The sequence below is a fragment of the Triturus cristatus genome, chromosome 1_2, assembly GCF_964204655.1.
Source record: "Triturus cristatus chromosome 1_2, aTriCri1.1, whole genome shotgun sequence".
Taxonomy (NCBI): Eukaryota; Metazoa; Chordata; class Amphibia; order Caudata; family Salamandridae; genus Triturus; species Triturus cristatus.
Genome location: NC_140580.1, coordinates 154,458,992 through 154,474,780, shown reverse-complemented (window position 1 = coordinate 154,474,780; position 15,789 = coordinate 154,458,992). Strand labels below are relative to the sequence as shown.

Sequence of the window (15,789 nt, the reverse complement as noted above, 5' to 3'; positions counted from 1 at the left end):
GGCGAAGCTTGGGCATTTTTTGTTTTCGTGGGTGGCGAAGAGGTCTATTTGAGGATGCCCCCACTGTTGGAAGAATGGGTGAATAACTTGTGGATGCAGTTCCCATTCGTGTAGTTGTTGAGTCTGTCTGCTGAGCAGATCTGCTATGGTGTTTTGTACGCCTGGAACATGTTGTGCCAGGAGAAAAATGTTTTGGGGAATTGCCCATCTCCATATGCTCTGGGCTAAGCGGGAGAGCTGGGGAGAGTGTGTCCCCCCCTGTTTCTGTATATAATACATCGCAGTCATGTTGTCTGTGCGAATGAGGACTGCTTTGCCTGAAATCTGCTTTTGGAAAGATTTTAGGGCTAGAAAGATCGCCAAAAGCTCCAGATGGTTGATGTGGAGCGTTTTTTGCTGTGGCGTCCATAGACCTTGCATTGTGAGGTGTAAGAGGTGCGCTCCCCAGCCAGAGAGCGATGCGTCCGCTGTTAGAGTCACTTGGGGAACCGGGTCCAGGAACGGCCGTCCCTTGGAAAGGTTTGTGGTGTTCCACCACTGCAGAGAGTGATGTGTGCGGCCGTCCACCAACACCAGATCCGTTAGCTGACCCTGGGCCTGGTTCCACTGTTGTGCTAGGCACTCCTGAAGTGGACGCATGTGGAGTCTTGCATGGGGCACTATGAAGATGCAAGACGCCATCATCCCTATGAGCTTCATAAACACTCTTGCTGGTAGAGAGTGTTGAGGAAGGAATATTTTGCGTAAGGCTAGAATGCCTGTGATTCTGGCTGGGTTTGGATAGGCAATACCTTTTGAGGTGTCTATGGTGGCCCCGAGATATTGCTTTGTGTGAGATGGTATGAGGTGGGACTTTTGGTAGTTCACCGTGAAGCCTAGCTGATGAAGCAGTTGGATGGTGCTGTTTGTATGTTGCACGCATTGGTGGTAGGACGCGGCTTTTATGAGCCAGTCGTCTAAGTAAGGGAAGACGTGAACATGTTGACGTCTGAGGTGTGCTGCTACTACTGCTAGGCATTTGGTAAACACCCGTGGTGCAGTGGTGACCCCGAAGGGGAGAACCTTGAATTGGTAATGTTGCCCGTCCACCACGAACCTGAGGTATTTTCTGTGAGAGGGGTGTATTGGAATGTGAAAGTACGCGTCTTTCAGATCCAGTGTTGTGAGAAAGTCTCCCTGGCAGAGGAGTGGGAGGACTTGTTGTAAGGTGACCATGTGAAAGTGGTCTGAATGTATGTAGGCATTTAGAGGCCGGAGATCCAGAATGGGTCTGAGGGTCTCGTCTTTCTTTGGGATTAAGAAATATAGGGAGTAGACCCCTAGATTTCGTTGATTGTCGGGTACCTGCTCTATGGCGTGTTTCTGGAGGAGCGAGAGTACCTCTTGTTTGAGCAGTGTGGAATGCTCTTGGGACATTGGACGGTGCCTTGGTGGGATATTGGGTGGGGTAGATGTTAGCTCGAGGCAGTACCCTGACCGAATGATTTGGGTCACCCATTTGTCCGATGTTATGGACTCCCATACGTGGATAAAATCTTGTAGTCTGCCCCCGACCGGAGTGGAATGGTCTGGGGGGAGGGAAGGGGAGTCATTGTGCGGGTGGGGTGGCAGAACGGGTATTGTTGGTTTTGCCCCTGCCCTTATTGTTGTTGCCTCTGTAGCCACCTCTTTGGTTGCCCTTTGAAAAGGTATTTTGAGGAGGGGATTTGTAGGAGGTAGAGGCATTATCAGTGGAGGAGCCTCTACCTGTGCCACGAAAGGACGAGCGTCGAAAGGAACGCTTAGAGGCTTGGGTCTGGAGCGCTCCCATAGACTTCGCTGTGTCTGTATCTTTCTTCATTTTTTCGAGCGCTTCGTCTACCTTTGGGCCAAAGAGTGTTTGCTGGTCAAAGGTGTGATTAAGTATTGATGTCTGGACCTCAGGCTTGAACCCTGATATCCTGAGCCAGGCATGGCGGCGAAGCAGGACACTGGTGTTTATGGCTCTAGAAGCAGTGTCTGCTGCATCGAGGGCACACTTAATGGAGGTGTTTGTGATTAGTTTGCCCTCCTGTATCAAGTCATGAGCTTGGCGTTTGTATTTCTCTGGAAGGTGCTGCATAAGAGCCTCTAATTCATCATAGTGTGCTCTATCATATCGCGCAAGCAGTGCTTGTGTATTTGCAATGCGCCACATGTTTGCAGCCTGGTAGGCGGTGCGTTTACCAGACGCGTCCAGAAGTTTAGATTCCTTGTCTGGTGGTGGGGCATCTCCTGAGGATTGGGAGTTAGCCCGCTTTCTAGCTGTGGAGACAACTAGGGAATCTAGAGGAGCAGGGCCCTTGATGTATGCAGGGTCTGTGGGTGCCGCCTTGTACTTCTTCTCTATTCTAGGGTTTAGTACTCTGGCTCTGACAGGGTCTTTGAATACCTCTGTAGCGTGCTTGGTGACACCCTTAAGCATGGGTAAAATAGCAGTGGAACGATCTTGTAAATCAAATGTATCCAGTAGGAAGTCTTCTTCCACTGGTTCCGTGTGCATGTCCACCCCATGGTAGTGTGCTGCTCTCTGCACTAAATGGTGAAACCCTAAAGAGTCCTCTGGAGGAGACGGCCTTGATGGGTATAGGTCGTCTTGAGGTACATTGGGTACATCAGGGTTATTATAATCCTCCCATGGATCTGGGGTCCCTGGTGGAGTGGGATCCATTGGGGCGTCCCCTGGGTCATTGTCCGGGTCCCCGTCATCCGGGTCTGGGGATGGGGCCGGATCGTAGTGAGGTAAAGGTGGAGGGGGTGGTGGTGGGAGGGGGGGTGGCAGTGGGGAGGGTACTCTAAGGGGAGAAGTAGCTGAGTCCCTCTTTTTGGGTGGAGGAGGAGGAGCCGGAGCCTCAAGGCGACGCTTCTTAGTAATCACAGTCAAAAGGCCAGTCTTTGGATCTCTGGACAAAGTCTTTTGTAAAGGGTCTGGTGTAAACAGAGCCAATGGCGCCGAGTCGTCTGTCGGCACCGGCGATTTCGGAACCGGAGGTTTCGATGTTCTGTGTACGCCCTGCTTTTTGGAGGTCTCCGTGTGTTTCGGCGTCGAATGCTGTTTCGGCGCCGGAGCGTCGGTGCCGACCGATTTCTGTTTGTGTTTGGTCGGCGCCGAGTGTCCAGGTTTCGGCACCGGTGGTTTCGGAGTCGAGCTGGATTTTGCAGGCTTCGGTGCCGAGTGGTGTTTATCGGCACCGGGCGTCGGCTGGCTCGATCCCGAGCTGCCGTGAGACTTTGAGTGCTTCGACACCGGGCCCGAAGGTGGGGTGATCGAGGCTTTGGTTTTGGTTTTGCCCAGGCCGGCAGGCGAGGGAGTAACCGGAGTCTCTTTGGTTTTCGGTGCGGGGCTGGGAGGGGGCATTGTACTCACGGCCCGCTGTCCTGGTGTTACGTCCTCCAGGTCGGAGTCGTCGGCCTCGGAAGCGCTGACGATGTCTTCTCCCAGTTCGGTGTGTGTCTGCCCCGAAGCTTCGGCGTCGTCTCCGAAGATGTCCGGTGGAACTGTCGAGGATGAGTGCGCCATGGTGCGTCGAGCCCTTCGATCTCGGATCGTTTTCTTCGATCGAAAAGACTTGCAGGCGGGGCAGTCTCGAGCCTCGTGTTCCGGAGAGAGGCAAAGGTTACACACCTGATGGAGGTCGGTGTGGGGAAATTTAGACCCACATTCTGGGCACTTTTTAAACGGAGTCCTTTCCATCGGCCGGGACCGGAGTCGCGGAGGGCCCGAAGGCCGGTGTCGATGTACGGGATGGAAAAAGTGCCGCTTCGAGAGATGAAGATGATGAAGGAACTCGAAGAATCGAGGATTTTCCGTCGAGGCTGGAACCGTAGAAGTTCGAAGCCGGAGCACGAAGTATCACATCCGAGCCCGATGGCGGAAAAAAACAATCTGAGGATGGAGCCGAAGCCCATGCGCAGTACGGACCGAAGGAGGAGTCACCAAACTCGTGACTTCCAAGCACGGTCCAACAAGAAAAACAAACTGCAAACATCCGGGCCCAACACCAGATGGCGACCTATGCTAAGTGTACAATCTGCAGCTCATATGCCTCGAACACACTGTTCTACTGGTGGTTCTACTTCACAACATACCAGATTGTGTATATGTGAAATTGTTCTTTATAAAGGCACACTCTTTATCTAGCTAGAAACACTATCTATACATCCCTCTGTCTTTGAAAGCTTCTCAATGTATCTATCTTTTTAACCCTCTCCAACTATTTGTAAAAAGATTGACAAAAACCTTACAAAAAACGCATTAGCGACGTGGAGAGGAGGGCAGCCAATGCCAGACTGTAAGAAAGTGCCATCTTTCTTGCATGGTATGCCCCCACTTTTTGCTGAATTACTGAATGTACTTTGATTGAGTGTGCCCTGAACTCCTGCCAATCAGGTGCCCAGGGCCTATGTTCCTTCCCTAAACAAAAACCTCAAACCCAAATTGGCAAACCCTGGCCACATGCCAGCCCCTGGTAAATGGTACCCTAGGTACCCAGGGCCTTGTGACCAGGGAAAGCCTTTAAGGGCTGCAGCACTCATTGTGCCACCCTTAGAGGCCTTGTACCCTAACACACACACACTGCCCTTGCAGGCTGAGTGTCTGGGTACAAGACAAAACAAAGAGTCGACATGGCACACATCCCTGTGTGCCATGCCCACCACCTACACTGCCCTGGCATACATCAGCCACCCCTCTAGCTGGGTGCCCTATGCCAGTGGTGTGGGCACAGGAGCATGAGCCCTGTGCCCCTACAGTACCGAGGTCCATTCCTGGGCCCTATAAGTGCAGTGCTGTCATTTAAGAGTATATGGTGCATAGAGCTCGTCAAACACGAACTCCACATCACCATAATGGGAACACTGAAGACTGAGAAGTTTGGTATCAAACTTCTCAGCAAGTTAAACCCGCACTGATGCCAGTGTGGGATTTAATGTACCAAGCACCACAGAGGGCATCTTAGAGATGCCCCCTGAAACCTAACCTACAATCCACGTTTGGTCTGAGAGGCTGCCTAGGCTGCCACACAGCAGACATGTTGCTGGACCCCTGGGTAGGAGAGCCCCTGCTCTCCTGGGCCTGCAACAATGCACATCCTGGGCGAGGTGCTAGGTCTCCTCCCCCAGGATGGACAGGGGGAAGCTTCAAAGGCATGCCGCCTCTGTGAGCTTCCCCAGGCCACTTGCAACCCCCACTCTGGCGGGAAGCCTGGCCGGAAACCCCAAATAAGGACAGGGGATGTGCCAGCCTGCCAACCCCACCCCTCAGGTGGGGGAGGCGAGGTGAAGCACATCTCCGGGCGCTCGCCATCTTGAAGATGGGAGGCCCTACCCAATCAGGACTAGGCTACTGACTCCCTCCCACAGGAGAGTGGCAGAATAGGGGGTGTACCCACCCCAGGACAGGGACCCATTAGTCCCTGCCCTTTACCTACCTGTAACACCCCTAAATCTAGTATTTAGGGGCACCCTGAACCTTCCTTCCCCAGATTCCAAAATACAAAGAAGAGCAAGAAGAAAGAAGACCTGCCATGCAACTGCTAAGAAGAGGAAGACACCAACTGTTTTGGCCCCAGCGCTACCGGCCTGTCGACCCTCAAACCTGTTACTGCTACAACCCTGCACCTCTTGTGGCCAGCAACCTCACAAACCCCGGAGGACCTGGCTACCTTTTGGCTCTAAGCCCCTGGGACTCCCATGAGCAGAGGCTCTGCTCAAAATCAGCTTCTAATCCCTGCCATCAGCCCGGAACCGCAAGTGCGGCACACTCTGCACCCGCCAAGCCGGGCCTGTGCCGGAGTGAACAAAGACCACGAGGACGACCCCCCCCCCGGGAGACTGTGACCCCGAGTCCGGCACCCAAGGACTTCCCTCGACGCTCCCGACGATGCCTGCAGCCTCAGAACCAGGTACCCCCCCCCAACCGCGATCAACAGAGGGTAAGATTTCCCGACACCAAAAGGCACCCCTGCACCCGGCGCCCTGCGGCCCCCTGTGCCCAACCCCGGGGTACCTACCTATCCCTCCAACTACCCAACTTACTTCTTGAAGTGGTGGTGGAGGCTCCAGCCTCACTTCTCCTACATGCGGGCTGCAACACGTGGGGCTCCCTCAGCTCACGGGAGCCCCGGACACTTCCGGCCGCGCGCTCCATGCCCCGCCCATGTCCCAGGCAAGGTTGCCTGACTTCCTGGTCGCGCTGAGAGCAGCCCGGAGAAGGCTTCCAGAACAGCTCGAGCTGTGGCGGCGAAACACGGGGTGGGCTCAAGCCTCATCCTTTTACTTTGGTGGTTACACAGAGAGTCTTTTTTAGTCTATAAGCACTATTTTATTTAAATAGTTTCTCCTACTGCAGGCACAACATGTTTTCCTGCAACATTCAGTACGTCATGCACGCATTCACTTTCTAAGCAGCCCGGGACAATAGCAGCCGCTTCTTTCAAAAGGTCTCCCATTTATAAGAGTTAGAGCTATTGGCATTGTACATGACAATGCCTTTTATTTTTGATTTAATTATCAAAACATATAAATAAAAGACATTGTCATTTACAGTGTCAATAGCTTAAACTCTCGCAAAGGCGAGACCTATTGCATTGCAAATACTTGTTGGTATTAGCAGGTGATCTAAGCAACATCAAGAACTTGGGAGAAAAGCCTGACAATTGCAGAGAGCAAAATGAAAGCCTTTTCACGAGGCAATACTAAGCTACATACAGGTATTCTCAATATAATTAACTATACAGCATTCAAAAGAGAAATTGCAGAGACATGTATTTGCCAAAAATAGAACTTGTTAAATTTCATCAATTGCTTGCCTCAGTTGCAGCTTTTTTAACCATCTCAAGTTGTCCTTTGTGAATCTGAATATTCCAAAAGAAGCTGTTAAAAAGTTTCAGCAACACCCAGCCCGTTAACCTGTATTAGAAGAATCAAAACACAAAAGGGAACAGTTCAGACACTGAAGGCAAACTGTGTGTACTGCGCATGAGTATTGACTAACATCAATATGGAAATGTCTATCCTGATTTTGGGAGCTAAGCAAGTGGCATGCACACACAGGAAACTATCATAAGATAATTTGACTTTATGACAATACAGCAATGTCTGCAGAACATGAAGAAAATATTGAAATTCAAAATAAAGGCCAGTGTCTCTCTGGTAGCTGAACAAAGGAGCATAGAGAGATAAAGAAAATACACTGAAAGAACAAGTGCCACAGGGATCTGGAAGTTGAGTGGATCCCTCACATATGCTGGAGATTCTGTGCAATCAGTTTGGATAGGAACCTCTGTGCTGGATCACCAACTCAAGACCGAATGCAAAGCAAAGTCAGAGTCCATAAATTAAGGGATGAAGGGTGTGGAATCACTCGCATAGGGAGCCCCCCAAATGAAAAAAGGGGAAAAGAGTGACAAGGAATTTAAGGACCCAAGCATGCGGCAAGCAAAAAAGACAAGGTGTCTTAATTAAGGGTCAGCTAGGTTGGCAAACCAGGAGACCACGGGAGAGACTTCGTGCACATGAGGATCAATAAGGCCATCTTAAGTAGGAAGTACAAAGGACTTGTGGGATACACTAAAGGGGCCCCCCTGAATAGCTGACAGCCTTTACAACTGATTCTTCCTAGGCAACTTTGAATTCAAATTCTGGGTTGCTACTAGTGACCAAGTGAGCTCCTTCAGGTGAGGTGCAGGTCATGTACTCCTCATATTGCACTGTTGGAATCTGACTCGGGATTCACGGAGTACCATATATCGGAGGACTGCAGCATGAGCCCTGAGGGTTCCCAACTGAACAATTTTGACAACTCTTCCCTCCTCCTCTACACCAATTCTTCCCAACAATATATTGTGGCAGTAACCTCCTTCTACACTCATCTTGTACTAGGCACACCTGTAAGCCTCTCAAGGCATTCAGGTCTCTGTACTCAACATTATTACACAGTCCAGTATTGTTCAAGGACCAAAAGGGATTCTATACCACCAAATATATTACACAATCCTCCAGATTTTTACATTTCTGCTCTCTAAATACTGCTAAAAAATCTCTGGACAATGTCTCTAGGTATATTTAATTCTTCAGGAAAAGTGCAGCCCATACCTTTTCAAGTTTAGATGTGCTGGCTATGCTGCTTCATTTGGTAGTTTTAGTACAAATAACTTTCCCAAGCGAGGTGCTGACCATGAGCTCCCACATTCTTTACTTTACATGCAACATACAGCACTCCCCTTCAGCACTCTAACTATGACGACTTTTACTAGGCTCCCCCTTCACCCTCCCCAGACATGCTGGTCTATGTGGTCTTATACTAACTCTCAACTGTCTTTGTATTCCTTAACACTCTATTTTTCCTCCACACACGCCCTCCTTGCCCGATTCTGGTTAGGAGGCTTCTTTTCCCCACCATGACATCCTCAACGATCCTGCACAAAGCTCATTTTTCCTGTGCTTTACTGAAGTGCATAGAATCAAAAGCAAACCATACACATTTTCTCCACAGGGCTAACCTCACTGGGTAACTGTAGAGTTATCAATTATTTTTAACCAATACTATGGTATTTGTTAACAAACAAAGAATGAGGAATCTTTATATCAAATTTCATCAGGCTTCAAACTCATGTTACACACATTTTGCATTAAAAACCAGAGTGCATCATAAACCTAGAAGCTAACAAATGCACGCAAATATGTTTGCAATTTGCACCAGCCATTTAGTTATTAATGTTTCTCTTATGAACATATCCAAAAATAGCAGGTGAGAAAAAAAACTACAAAATTAAATAAGAAAAAAAATGGAAGACGTTAACAAAAATAACAGCGATCTCACAAAATATACAAACAGATGTATTCCCAGAAGAAGGGTACTCAAGAATACGGAGTACCTGATCAAAACCGGGGAGACACTAGCCACCATTTCTTGAAGGATGCGCCGCGCTCTCCTTTTCACTTTGTTGATGGACTTGAGGTCAGGCTGACCAGCCGCAGGGCTGGTCTCCATTGCCACATCGGAAATGGCCTTCTGCACACTGAAACAAAAGCATGCATGTGAGAGAGAACATGGAAGAGAAATAAAGACAGCAAATCAAAAGGAGAGGTATAAAAGGAGTAGAGAAGCACTGCAACAGAAATTTATTTTTCAAGTAGGACCTCACAGACAGCACAGACTTTAGTATCATCTACTGAAACCATGAATGCTATTTTAATGGGTTAAGTCCGATTTATGAACGAATCTTCATTATAAAAAAGGCCTGCATGCATATGATGATTTCAATTAAATTCAGCTTGTACAATAGCTTGCAAGTGTCCCTCACACACTAAATTTCTCACCCAGCGGTCACATTAGTTTCAGTAATGGAAACGCTGGCTGTGAAGCACCAGTGAGAAAGTAATCGATGTTAAGTGTTCCATGTTGAATGCACTGCATACAGAATATGATCAGAGTAATCTGCTACGAATGAGGGACAACAAACAAGCTTTTTTCTATGTTAGTCAGAATCAAAGTCAAACAGCCAGATCTAGTGGACCAATGGACCGCCAATGTCTATAATGGTTGAAAGAGGAACTTAAGAAAAACGTTTTTCTTCTGAATAGCATGCAACCATATGCATTCAAATTCTGAAATAATTTGCCAGCAGATTTTGCTCTGCCACATTTAAACTGAAAATGTTAGTCGGACATGGAAGTTGCTAAAGTAAAAGTTCGCTCGAGAATGCATGGAACCTTTGTGTTCCCAAAATGCTAAATTTATACAATCTATTCTATAAAGTGAAGTCCATGGGCTTTACATCTTATGTAACCAAAGCATATGAAAAAATACTTTAGGTTTGATGTGTGTAGACATTTTCAGTACGTCTTTACTCTGTATTACTGCCCCACACCCAAAAAGAAAAACCTTCAGAATTACCATATGCCATTTGGATCAAAAGGAAGCACAATCTTGGTTCAGAATCAAGAGCTCAATGACTTCTGGGGGGAGGGCGAAATTGCTTGAATTAAATCTCATAATCTGCTTTTTGATACATATTTGAAACCGATATCACCTGTGCTCATGTCTCACCTGCCATACAGGAATCTCCAAGTTGGAGTGTGTTAAAAGAATGCAGCAGGTCTGATTACAATGTTTCAACACCAGAGCAATATGGTAGAACGTCATTCTGTATTACATTTAAGTGCAAGTATTTAGTGAAGCTTTAGTCTAAATGACTAATTGTGTAAAAAAAGCATCAAGCATTTTTGTTGTTGTTGTTGCACAATGCTGTTTTGATTCTGTCTCTACACGACTTTAAAGGCCCTTTAAATATTTTGGTGAGCAAGAGAGAAAGCATGATGAAACCACTTAAAAATGACATGTGTGAGATGTTCTTCCCTATGTGAGAGCAATTGCCAATGTATTTTACCTATGTGGCACAGCAGCGTGGCTGCTGTTCACCACGTCTAAAAGCTAGTGGTGTAGAAAAGCGTGGAGTAGAGCGGCGTGGAGTAGAGCGGCGTGGAGTAGAGCGGCGTGGAGTAGAGCGGCGTGGCATGCCCAAGGGCAGAGTAGAGTGTCAGAGTGGAACTGAGTGGCTTGGAAATGAGTTGTGTAGAGTAGCATACTGGAATGGAGCGGCACAGAGAAGAGTGGCGTAGAGGAAAGTGCCAAACTGTGGGGTGGGGTGGAGGAGAGTGCCATGGAGTAAAGTAGAGTAGCATGGAATAGAGTGGAGTAGTGCTGACTGGCACTGTGTGGAAGAGAGTGACGGGGAGCGGCGCAGAGTGGGGTGGCACACAGTAGAGTGGTGCAGCGTGGCATGGCAAAGGGGGGGCGTGGTGTGGAGTAGAATGCAGTGCAATGGCATGGAGTAGAAAGGTGTGGCGTACAGTGGTGTGGGGTAGAGCAGGGTGGGTCAGAGAGGCACAGAGCAGAGTGGCACAGAAGGGCATAGAGTGGAGGGGTAGAGTAGAAATGATTGATGTGACAGAGTGGCATGCCATAAAGTGGCTTGAAGTGGCGTGGAAAAGAGTGAAGTGGCATGGTGTTGAAAGGAGAGGCATAGAATAGAGTGGCGCAGAGTGCAATACAGTAGTATAGAATGGAGTGGCACAGAGTGAAGTGGCAGAGTAGTGTGGCGTGGAGTAGCTCAGAGTGGAATGAAGTGGCATATAGTGGGGTGCAGTAGAGTGGCTTATAGTAGAATTACGTGGAGTGGTGCAGAGTGTAGTGGCACATATTTGAGTGGTGTGGCACACAGTAGCGTGGCACACAGTAGCGTGGCACATAGTAAAGTGGAATAGATGGAGTACAGTAGAGTGGCACTGTGCTGAGTGGAGTGGTGAAGAGGGTAGCGGAGTGACGTAGAGTAGCATAGAGTAAAGTGGCATAGAGTAGAATGCCCTAAAGTAGAGTGCCCTAGAGTAGCGTGCCCTAGAGTAATACAGTTGTGGGTGTAAGTAACTAAAGAGTCAATGGCGACAGCAGATTGCATGAAAACAACATATCAAGAAGCTGTATGCCTATGTTAAAAGTAGGAAAGCACATTGCACATCCAGAAAACACCGAAATGCTTATACAAAAAATTTAAATTGTGCACTGCATAAAGACAAGGAAGAACAGATGCGCTAGCTCCTCCCTAGAGCATGGACCAAGTACAAGAAAGGAATGGAATCCTATGACAGCTAAGCAATAACAAGCTTATAAATGAGTGACAATAGAAACTAATGACATGCTGTGGGCTGGTTGTAAACAATAAGTCTTGCAGCACAGCGCAAGTGCTGTATAGGTGAGACCTAAAAATGACAAAGCTCAGCCTTGAGTTGAGGTGCAAGTCGGTATCACAGTGCATCCAAATCTCATAAGAGGGAGAAGTAGTGCTCAAACGATTCTGTGGATTCTACCATGTGAAAGAATGGAGGCCTTTGCTCTGAACAGAACTTTGAAGTTAAAAGGACAGTTCATTTAACCATAATCTATGTGGAGGTGTAGCTCAAAATCAGCCAAATCAGAGGACGTGGACCCTCAAGCATTCTTTCCTTGTGGCAAGTTTAAGAACATTTACAGACAATGTTTTCCTCATCGCTTGTAAAATAGGTTGGTGGATTTGAGAGCATGGAGAACCCAAGTAATTCCTTTCATCCTGACCTCATTGTGGTTAATAGACATCTGCAAAAGTGCCTCTTGACCTTCTTGGATTCACTACAGTCAAGTAGAAAAGCTATCTTCTCATATGCATATCTAAGGAGGCAAAGGCTTTGAAGCCTCTTGCCTGGATATGCTGAATTACCTCTGAGAAATGAGCTTGTCCCGACTTTACGGTCTGATACATCAAAAAAAGAAATGCTACAGTCAACTTGCACATAGTGGCTGAGCAGAGAGATGGCTTGCATTAAATATACATACATTAACCAATGAACAAAACAGACTGCATTAAGTGGTTTACAAACCTTGAGAATAAAATAACAATGATCCCAACTATTTACTAATAGTCTAAATAAATATGGATTGCAGACAGAAACGGTTTAGTGTCAAACAAAGCGCCCAGTAATTAGTCACTGTACAGCTCCCTATATTCATGAGTTCATGCGCTCGTCCCTTTAACTTCCCAGTGTCACTTTACTCCTCGTTGAAAAAGGAGATGGAAAAACCTGGGCTCTACGCTTACCTGCTCAGGTTCAGTACTTTCTCAGCCATGTTGTGCGAAAACATGTTCCAGCGCACATCCCGCTCCTGTACAAAGAGGACATAGCAGATGCGCCGAGCAAGCCACCCTTTATGTCTGCAACAGGGGACAAATTGAAAGGCTTCAATAAGTACACATTTCAGAGACTTTAATGTTGTTGCTGCAACACTGCTAAAGACTAGAGTACAGTACACCCAACAAAAATCTGTAGGGATTTAGGATCCCATAATCATGAAGTTCCAGGTTTTCCCAAAATGTACTGGTTACAGTTATTAGTGTTACTTTAAGGACAATATCAAGCCATACGTAACAGGAAAATCAAGTGTGTAACTGCACATTACCTATCATAGCAAACTCTGTACCCAAGCAAGACTTGCTCGGTTCACAATCTACAGAAACCACAACGTAATGGCCGTTCATGAAAGCTTTGTCAGGGCACAGCTGAGAATCCAGACATGTGCAGCCCTAGCGGGAGCTTGTATTTCATAAAGTGCTTGTCCACTCCTCATCTCACCTTTCAGTTCCCTAACTGCTGTCCCGCAAAAGGTATTCCTAGGAAGGCATCATGCCGTGGAACAGTGTTTTGTTTTGAATAGACTCTGCATTACACTAAGACGGCAACAACATATAAACCCAAGGTGAACAATGAATTTGTTTTGGTCATGGCTACCCTTCTCCTGACAATAACAGTCCAAGATGTGTTTTAATTTTTTGGTATGATGATTACTGTCATGAAAATACCTTCTGCACACAAGAGGATTTTGAGGGGGTATTTGATATAGCACGGCCCTAGCTTTAAGAATCAACAGAAAGTGCTTTAGCGAGAATGTTTTCTTTGTGCTAGGAACAATGTGAACATTATGCGGGATATGTAGAAAAGCACGACTGTGGGGTCCAGTTAAGACCAGATTATAAAGACAAACTTGGATATTGAAAGTTGGGGTGGGGTCATGTGAACTGGGCACTACTAGATGTCACAATGAACAGCTTGTTTTTTTCTTAGTTTATTTTATTTACATAGGAGTACAAGTCTATGTATTTGCAAATGTATAAAGTAATCGAGCTATCGGATGGCTCAGCGAGTTAAAAGGCCACTCCTGTAACACATGGAAATATGAAAGTCGTGAGTTTGTAACTCAGCCAGGTTGATTAGACTTCTATTCATACAAGGTTGGTAAATATATAGCTAAATTTAATAATAGTAACATTTATTACATAAAGTATTTAGAAACTGCAGGGGTTTTATATAGCACTTTATACCACACAGGTCATGGTGATGTTTTACAAAACACAATACAAAATCATAACAAAATACCAATGGAATTTTTAACCATTTAATATTATTAACCAACTCAATGGCATTTATTTTACAAAAATCGGAAAATAACAGTTGTAATTTGCCCTACAAGAGAAAAGCAGATCACGCAGAAATGTTCAATGGTAGCACATAACTAGGCTATCTGGTTTTAGGTTTAAACCTTTAATAACTGATAAAACCCCACCAAAAGGAAAATAGCCATCACCGGTGTAAACATATAAACACTGAAAAAACACCTTTGCAACCACAAACTAAGTGCAATTCAAAGAAAGGAAAAGATGAGTGAAAGAGACATTTTTATTTCTTCCTGAAGAGGCCAATACAATATAACTTTGTTATACAAGGTAGCATCAAGAAAGACTGGGCTAACATTATTCTGCTTGTGTTTTTATGTTTAGGGATGTCACTAAAACACTGTCTCTTCTTCCTTCTGCTTTTTTCAGTTTTGTTGTCTTTGGTCTAAAGATACAGTGTTTAGAAGCAGGTTATTGGTCTTATTTAGTTATTTTATAAACTGTAGAGAATTGGGAAATATCAAAATAATATTTCATATTTTGGCTACATGTGATTTCACTGATAGGTAAAATGGTTGGTTTCATAAGAATATTTCCTAATATGTACCATCCCATTTACCCACAGACAGAGAATGGGCGAAATGCTTTGATACATCAGCCCCCTTTTCTAGTGAGTCAGTATTGATTGCAAGTGAATTGTTAAACACCCCAAGCTTTAAATGTTCAATGCAAGATGTAGGTATATGTGAAAAGAATGTTGTCACCAAGCATCTGGGATAGTGGTGAAAACATGACACCAGACGTTGGGTAAAAATGGAACGCAGTTCGCTTGGAATGCTGCTGAAAAAAGGTCCTACCAAGTTCAATGAAGACTGGAGTGATATTGTTTGTATTTGCAGTAAATCAGCTCCATATGTGAAAAAGTTGTGTGATGGTCAGTCAAAATCGATACCTGAGCTGAAGTGTTTCCTTATAAAAGATCCTTGTCGCTTGCTAGATGGTATGCTGAAAGCATCTTTATAGTCTTCAGAGTTAATGAAGAATGCTATTGACTTTGTAGTCCATTCTAGTGCAGTAAAAATTTATTTGGACCTCATATAACCCGTGCACACGCTATCTATACACATCCACTGTTTTTTTTAAGGAATGGAAAAAACCCCACCAGAATTTACCAAAAATAGAAACTGAAAACAGGATAGCCTACACATAACCCACACACTATTGCCTAGAATAGGAACTTGAGCCCTCCAGGTTAATTTACTAGGCTTTAAACTTGTGATCCGCTGATTGCAGGGCTTCACAGAAGGTACATTAACACTACCACTAAACAGCAAGAACTGTAGAACCCAACTGCACAAAATTAAAAAGTACAAGTTTGGATAAGAAAAATGTTAGTGCGAAGCGGCATATCAATTTGTCATAGGTCTGTATTAAGCTTGAAGCAAAGGAGGTACCCCAGGAGATTCGGACTAACGAGTGAAAAGAACTTAGTGGACTTGAGAGCCAAGAGAAGTTGGCATGGAGTTAAGGGAGGTGTGAAGGCAGCAAAAAGGGCTCTTGGGCAACAGAAGAGTTACTATAGAGTACTAAAATGCCAGATGAGGGGACGAGGAGACCCTTAAGCCTCAAAGTGAGGGTCTGAAGATTAGCAGAGGAACTCGGAGGACAAGGTAGGGTTATCAGAGAACGCCCTCACATCGGATGAGATGAACATCAGTGCTGGTCTATAGGCTCTAAGGGCCAGGACAAGAGATGTAAAGAGCTCTGGTGGCTAGCAGGGTGTGATGAC

The 15,789-nt window shown here is 46.0% G+C and overlaps 1 protein-coding gene across 3 annotated transcripts in view; it reads right to left on the bottom strand.

The window, feature by feature from the left end:
- GPAM (glycerol-3-phosphate acyltransferase, mitochondrial) overlaps window positions 1–15,789 on the bottom strand; it is a 225,049-nt gene that overhangs the window by 122,782 nt on the left and 86,478 nt on the right. For all 3 annotated transcript variants that reach the window (XM_085603412.1, XM_085603411.1, XM_085603415.1), the window contains exons 5-7: window positions 12,651–12,764; window positions 8,895–9,038; window positions 6,828–6,927 (exon numbers count right to left, since the gene is read on the bottom strand). In XM_085603412.1, the coding sequence (XP_085459538.1) occupies window positions 6,828–6,927; window positions 8,895–9,038; window positions 12,651–12,764 (358 nt within the window). The remainder of the gene's footprint in view (window positions 1–6,827; window positions 6,928–8,894; window positions 9,039–12,650; window positions 12,765–15,789) is intronic.